The sequence below is a fragment of the Astatotilapia calliptera genome, chromosome 18, assembly GCF_900246225.1.
Source record: "Astatotilapia calliptera chromosome 18, fAstCal1.2, whole genome shotgun sequence".
In the NCBI taxonomy this organism is placed as follows: domain Eukaryota; kingdom Metazoa; phylum Chordata; class Actinopteri; order Cichliformes; family Cichlidae; genus Astatotilapia; species Astatotilapia calliptera.
The window spans coordinates 17,061,944-17,069,790 of NC_039319.1; the positions used below are offsets into that span (position 1 = coordinate 17,061,944).

The 7,847-nt window shown below is 40.9% G+C and overlaps 1 protein-coding gene across 1 annotated transcript in view; it reads right to left on the minus strand.

Moving 5' to 3' along the window:
* The window catches only part of LOC113010056 (tensin-3), a 31,954-nt gene extending 24,250 nt beyond the window's left edge, over positions 1 to 7,704 (minus strand). Inside the window, exons 1-4 of the mRNA XM_026148864.1 lie at positions 7,564 to 7,704; positions 1,901 to 2,068; positions 1,646 to 1,696; positions 1,356 to 1,478 (exon numbers count right to left, since the gene is read on the minus strand). Of these exons, the coding sequence (XP_026004649.1) occupies positions 1,356 to 1,478; positions 1,646 to 1,696; positions 1,901 to 2,050 (324 nt within the window). The 5' untranslated portion in view covers positions 2,051 to 2,068; positions 7,564 to 7,704. The remainder of the gene's footprint in view (positions 1 to 1,355; positions 1,479 to 1,645; positions 1,697 to 1,900; positions 2,069 to 7,563) is intronic.
* Positions 7,705 to 7,847: the final 143 nt, after the last annotated feature.

Consider the following 7,847-nt stretch of genomic DNA (forward strand, 5'->3'; position numbering starts at 1 on the left):
TCCTTTGGCTATTTGCTGCTTATTCATTTTCAGTCCAGTCATCCAGTCCGTGTACTTAGCTATTTTCAGATGAATGTTTTTTTGGTTGTTTGCCAACCCATTTAACACTGACCTAAGAATCATTCAAGTGTAAAAATGTACCAACTTAAGGGGTGAACCAGTGTAGTGTCTACACATATCAGACAACTTAGCAAAGATCTTTATCTTTAGATACTGCCAGGGATAACACAGTTATATATACATTAATAGTGTTTACACATATAAGAAACTTTCCAAAGAGCTATAAGCTCTTTGGAAAGCTGATCCATCTATTGTTTGTCAAATCCTCATCAGAAATGGTCTCTGTGGATGAAAGGTGGCAGTCAAGAAGCCCTTCTTAATTAAGGCAAACAGAGAAAAAAGGCTGAGGTGTGCCAAATTACACAACAACCTAACAGAAAATGAGGGGCAAATTTGAGATTTTTAGTTTCATCTGTTGTACGGAGGTGACCAAACTGCTGTGGAGTGAGTGTTTACAGCAATCTATGAGGCACGGCGGAGGTATTTTCAGGGTATGAGGCTCTATTTCAGCCAATAGTGTTGGGGATCTTACCAAAATTGATGAAATTATGACTGCAGAAAAATACCATCAGATTTTGATTCATCAGATTTTGATCAATTATCTAATACCATCTGGAAAGCATCTGATTATGCTTTATCGCACTGTAAATGCAGTAAAAGCATACCTGGATAGAAAAATACAACATGGAACACTATCAGTCATGGAGTCACTTCCCCAGAACCCCGACCTCAATATTACTGAAACAGTTTGGGATCATCTTGATTAAGAACATCCAAAAATGAACTTTGAATGTCCTTCAAGATGCCTGTAGAACTATTCCTGAGGACCAGTAATAGAAATTAGAAGAAATCTTCCCCAATCGAATTCTGGCTGTGTCAAAGAATAAAGGTGGTCGTAGCAACTTGCTGACATTCAAGTTTGTAAGAACTGCACAAACTCTGTTTTTTGTTTATTTGTTTGTCTATATATTGTATTTCCAAGCATTTTTGCACATATTCCAATAAATCACTGTTTCCCATAGCAAAACATTAAAATGAACAGGTGCCTTGTGACTTTTGCACCACACTGCAGAACCACATTGTTTATTTCACATAACTGTTTTCTGCTTATTGTGTGTTTTTCCTTTCTTGTTTCACTGGTTTGCACTTACCCAGATTCAGCAAACATGTAAAACCACATTCTCATGACAGACAGTTCAGTAGATGTTAACCGAACCTGATCGAATCACACTTAGTCTTAAACTGTTCTATGTTTTACAATATTATATTTGTATAAAGGTTCTGTAGGTGCTCACCCTGCAGTGTATAACAGCCACATGTAGCGGATCAGCATTGAGCCAGCTCTCCATGGCCTTACAAATGGTGCAGATCTTATCCAAAGGTGGAGCATGCAGGTCAGGCCAACCTGTATCCAGGGTCTAAAAACAACACCATTAGACACACACATACACACTCATCATCCTCTGTCCCTATGCTTTACAAATCAATAATATCTTGCTCACATTAGCTCACTAGCCTGAGTTAATCAAGTAGACTGACAGAGGTGTACAGTTGCGCTATTTGAAGTAAATGCCAGATGCCTTACCTTTGGGTTCATTCTAGAGAGATCTTGTCTTTTCTCTGACAGGTTTATGATCTAAAGAAAACATAACACAACAAAGCACAAGTCTTAAAATGTTGTCTCTAAGATTTCTGCATTCTTCCTTAACAAGAGTTCTTACAAATGCATGAAATCACTCTGGGATCAAGTCAACATTACATCAAAGCCCACCACCTTTCAACACTTTCAACACAGTTACAGCACTTTCCAGGGGAAAGCAGCAAATGGACCGGCACTGACCAGGTAATTGTCTGCATGCTTTGACTTGAGCATACGCGTGACATCCTTCAGGTTGTGTGAGTAGATCTCCTCGGAGCACCCCCGGGGGAAGGACACAGCTATGATACGCTCTGTGATATACGTAAGGTCGAGTTCATATCCCTCCTCCATTATGAATCTTTGGCTTTCCTGTTAAAAAATATCCAAGCAGAGACACAGGAGGAAAAAGCCTTTCAGTCTCACAGCACTGCAGGTGACTCAGGTCAATATTTGACGCTCAAAGTCCTCAGCTTGTGTCATTGTGTACATGTTCTCATAGATAACTTTAGGGAGTGACTTCAATGCCAGATTGTATGACACAGCATACTGTGTTTACACAGCAACGGTCAGCAGTGTGTGCCACAGATACTACAGTATACTCTCTTAGACAATACAACATATCGCAGTCTTTTTAACCTTTTGAGCACGACAGATAATTAACTTCTCTGGACTGCAAAAAGACACACAGGAGAAGACTGGACATGAGCAATCTAGGAACCGCAGTCAGTGATCCACAGCAACAATGACAAAGACAAAGAAAACTTTCAAAGAACTCCGGTTGAAACCAGTTTCTGTAAATCCCTGAGTGACGGCGTGTCCCTGTGACCTCATGGCCATGAACTTCCTGCTATGGTGGTCTAGGAAGAGCCAGTCTCCCACTGCTACTCAACACATCCCACAGACTCTTCTCTTGCTCTCTTATCTCGGTATCTTAGTACGGCCTCTTTGTCACTTTGTACAGCTCAGCAGCGAGAGAGTAGCAAGTTGTTGCCAATTGACCTCATAGTCATAAGTTAGTGTGGAAAACCTAAATCCAGCTTGGTTACGGAATTCTGTCTCCTGCTTGTGACAAGAAATTTTCAAATTAAAAGGGAGTAAAATCGTTCCAAAAATTACGTTTTTGATTAATTAAAGTCTTCAATTCTTAAGCTTTGTTTCTTTCGTTCTTCATGTGCTCTTACATTTTAAATTAAAGCCAGTACTGATCTGTCTTTCAATTTAATTTCCTATCAGTGAAGAGTTAATTAACTAAGATTTGAGATCTAGATTTTTTTTCTTTTTGGAAAACTGTGTTATGTTAAATTTTATAAACAGAAAACTGTCTGTAAATGAAACCAAATCCCGGGTTAAGAAATGATTTATACTCCTGTCTTGCATTTGTAAGAGACTATTGTTCAACAGAATCTGAATCTTATATTCAATTTTTCACAAGCACACTCACAAAAACAGAAGCACATTGCTAAAGCTGCCAAAGATATCATCATCGCTCTTCTTGACTGAACCCAGTTGTTTGTTGTGATTAAACGATCCTGTCGAGAATGCGTCCATTAATTAACTCTGAGACGACTGCAGGCTACAGCCCATCACTTTGAACGGGCACAGTGAGGGAGCCATAAATCAGGGACAGTGTAGCCATGGCTTAAATGAACCCTCAGAGCGGAATGAAAGAGGCCATGTGAAGAGGTCATCACTGGTAGGGACTGTGCTGTGTTTTTGTGAGTGTGTGTGTTGTTGGAGGAGGCGCTCAGGTCCTCAGGTCGTTGAAGCTAATGACCGGGTTAGTTTATTTCCCTAGTGACTTTAAGGAAAAACTGTTGACTAATGGGAAATTAATGAACAGAAAGGCCAGGACTTAGGCTCTGCGTCAAGGGCATGGCAATGGGAAGAAGGCCCCGTAATATTTTGAAAGTGTCAAAGTACTGTGCTAACTGTGTGGAAGAGGTATCAACTTAACCAAAGAATGATACTGGCTCAATTTTCTGCAAGAAGCAGTATAATTGTATTTTAAAGCATAACTCTAACGTGTTCCCTTCTTCTTTAGAGACATAGCTTTTAAGTTCATAAAGTAAAAAAAATGAAGCTTTAGTCTGGCTTTGTTCAAAAGTTAAAAAAAAAAAAAAATCTGCACATTTTCCAACAAAAAACTAATAAATTTTTAATTATACCACCAAATTGAATAAGACTAAACAGAGTGAAAAAGGAAAGGTTTCCACCCAGTTCAAATGGGCGGATCTCTAAAGATGTGCAAATGTAGCCAGTATCTAAAAATGACATAACACGTGACAGAACTTCTAAGTAGTATTCGATTTTTCATATGAAACATTCATGTGTAGCGGCACTGCAGTAATCGGCATTTTCCTCTCAATTCTCCCACCCTTCACTCAGTCCACCGAGAGCAGCTTGCCCCAGCACGCACTAAAGATAATTGGTCTTTAATTTGCACTGACTGCTTTTGTTCCTGGTTTGAGGCACAGCATTAGCTCACAAAGACAGAATAAGCAGTACCAAGGAACTCAAATCCAGAGCCCACCCATGGCACTGTGAGAGCAAGGCTGGTAGAGGAGTGCGGGAGACGGAGAGAGATTCGAGGTTGCCAGGTTTTACGGTGAACAAGCTGCAACAGGTTTACTAAGGTCAGGATGTTGGGGGATTAGGGTGTGTCTGGCTCCCCAAGCTCCAACCCTTGCAGGTAGGTGCTTGATTAGGCTGCATTGCTGCTGTCAGCCACGTTCACACACGCATGACCATCACTTACGACTCATTCCAAATGCCTTTCTTACCTGGAACCTTGCTGAAATTGAATTAATCAAACGTTCCTTTATGAGTAATGAAATGTTGAGGAGTGTACGGTGAAGCGTGCTGGGATGAAGGCCTCTTTAATGGGCCACACCCGTCACCTGGCCATCACATGGAATCTTCCACTCTGCACGAGCAGGTGAACCATGAGATAAAAGAAGCGGCATCGTGGAATAGGGCATAAAAACCAATGAGGACCGTCTTTGTATCCAGACATGGGCAAGCCCTGTGGGTTAAATGACAGCCTGATCATGTGAGCAATGACCTCATGGCTGTTTATTTTAAAGTCTATTGTGATAACAAGAGTTGGCAAAAACTTTACATACTTGTCACTCACAAATAATAAGACTCTGCAGAGCCTCGGCAACTAAACTGATTTATGTGCAACTTTGTGATTAAGCTGTCTACAGTATCCCTAACTGGATTTTCCATTAGTGAATTTAATATGTAACGTAATATGTGCACAAACTAGCAGAAGAAATAGGCTTGTTGAGATTAAAGAAAGAAAAATGTAATTTTCAAGTTTAGGGTGAATGCTGCATTTTTTTTTTTTCTGAAAACATCACTGCTACAATGACAAATAAACCCTAAGCTTTAAAATTTGTGCAGGATATGCGATTTTCTGAACTAATCAATGCATTATTTTCTTGCTTGTAAAAGCCTATTGAAAATATGACACATTTCCATTACAAGCCATTATTAGAATCCAAAACAAATCGGTATTACCTAACTAAATTCCCCAATGCATAATCAAGCGGATAGCTTGCAAATCACTAAGAAACAAGATGAGACGGAGCGAAACAAAAAAAAAAAAAAAAACAGCGCACATATGAAAGCAATCAGGGCAACCCTTCCCCCATTCACACTCCCAAATTGGTTCTGTTGGCTCAAACTTCAGTCCTGTGATTGACATGCTGCGGCAACAACCTCCATTTCTGAGACAACTCGAATATTTTCACAGGTCAATTAAACTGAAATGATGGGACTGAAATGAAAAAAAAAAAAATCATCAAGCTTGCTTTATCTGGTACAGAGTGAGCGCTGCCTCAGCCAAAGTTGATGTGATAAACCTCAAAACTTCCCAGCACGCAGAAGTCCTCTATTAAATACCTATGGAAAAAGCAGGTACACATGCATAACACTGCTGTCTCTTTGGGAGAATTTGGAAAGATTAACAGCCTTTGAAGCTGTTGTCTGCAAACCTGAGTAACACCTAAAGTGCCATAAATGCTTCAGGAAGTCTGGCTGCAGGCTGCTGCCGGACAAAAATGTTTTCCTACACTGCATTTAGCTTTAATTCTTTCTTTGCCCTCTCCAGCAAGCAGAACCCATTTGTTTTTTTCTCCCTCTGTCGTGTGGCTGGAGTCTCCTGATAATATTTAGCGATTACATCTAACAGCCTTCTAATAACTCTGATACCATCAGCTTCACCATTCGAAAACCGCCATGTATTCATACTTGGCGTGAGTGTGGCACCATGCTGTGGAATAACATGCTCACAGAGACATGACAGGCTTTAAGAGCCCAGAGAAGGACAAGGCCACAGTTTGTTCTGGCCTTTTCCTGTCAGGGGCTCTGTATGTTTATGCTGTGGCTTTGACACCCATTCACTGCTGAAGGACTGAAATAAACAAGCCCTGAGAACTATTGAAAAAAGCCACAGACGTGGATGCGGAGTATTTTTAGTACGTTTATTTTGTAACTCTGGAACTCTAGCATGTATTTGTCTCACATTTTCACGAGGCATTTTGAAGGAAATAAAAATGACAGCCCTGGCTCTGAGCAAATCTGTGCACCCAGAAGGCTCCTAAAGCAGTCCCTAATTACCATTTTCAATCCCAGGGTCAGCGTGGAATGTGCTCCAGAATGGATTACGTTAGCACTCTCCCTTTTTCTATCCCCGCCACCCTCTCTTTTTCTTTAAAACAATTTTTGCCACTTTATTGCTTTCATACTCCAGGTCTCCTCTCTGTTTAATGACTTGCACATGTACAAAGAGTGGTGCTGTGACAAAATGAAATGCCCCACTGCTCTGTCTCCTGCTGGGATCACAGTGTTCTGCTTACAGTACATAGTCCCAACCCTCTGCCAACCCACCTGTCCAAACTACACTATCGGGATCCCCATTCATGTGTTGCTCTGCCAGCCCTTTCTAAGTGCCTCCTGTTACCAGTCATGCAAAATAATAATAATAACTCTTTGTGTTTCTGACTCATTTCTTTTCGCCTGGAGGGTTAGATATTAGTCATGCAACTCTAAATTAAACCAAATCTTGGAAGAGTTCAGCCTGTAAAATGCTCACAACAACTCACAAACTAGTTGCAAGAGGGTGTAAACGCAGGAAGACGTAGACTCTGTACCTGCTATCATGTAAGGACACTTGTGCATGTCATCAACAATGGCTGCCTGAGAATCATAGCCTTAAGGCTGCACATACCATGCAGCAGCTCTAGCTCAAAAGACAGACAGAGAGAAAAAAGACAAACTTTCTTAATCAGTCATGTCTCTCGAATACCTGTTCACGAGTACAACACCCCAAACAGAAAGGTAGGCCCTATCTCTGTTGAAGCTTTCTGGACTACTGGACGCAAGTCCTCCATAGTCCCATATGTTTCACATTATAAAAGGTCTTCAGCAGACCATAGCCCACAACAGCAAGGAACCCCAAATTATAGCTATTGCAGAATACAATCCACTGGGGTAAACGTTTAAAAGCTAAAAAGACTACTAAGCCTGACTTTAGGAAGTTTCAGTAAAAGGCATTTAAATGGTTCTATTTAAAAACATGATGTAAAAATAAAGACATTAAAAAAATCTGATCAGAATGAATGACTCGCTTGCCTGTTTTCAGAATTTTTACACCAGAGCGCGCACACACGCACACCCTGTTTCTAGCCAAAGTAAATACAAAGCATTGCCCTGTTTTACTCTGTGGACGACCTCACTGCAGTGTGACTGTTGAAAAGTTCTCCACAGAGTGGAAGTCTCATCCCGCTTTTTAAAGCGCTGACCAGCCCCAGTTAAAACTCGTCTTCTTCTGGCGAACTGTTTCGGGTAACATGCCTTACCTTTTTAAAGTGAAAGCAACGACTTGTTTTTTTTCGGGGTGAGTCTTCTTTTCCTCCTTTTTTAAGCAAGTTTAAGCTGTAGAAAGAAAAGGAATATGATAAAGTCCGGAGTCTCAAAGAGCCCTCAGCCGTCAAACAGGCTTACTGCGGGCTGGGAGGCTCATTTTCCTCTGCTGGAATGCGCTCTGTGGCTATTCGGAGTTTGCTTGGACCCAGGGGCTCCTTTCTGTCACTGCTGGTAATAAAATAAAATCTTGCTCGTATCCTGAAAAAAAAGGGAAAAG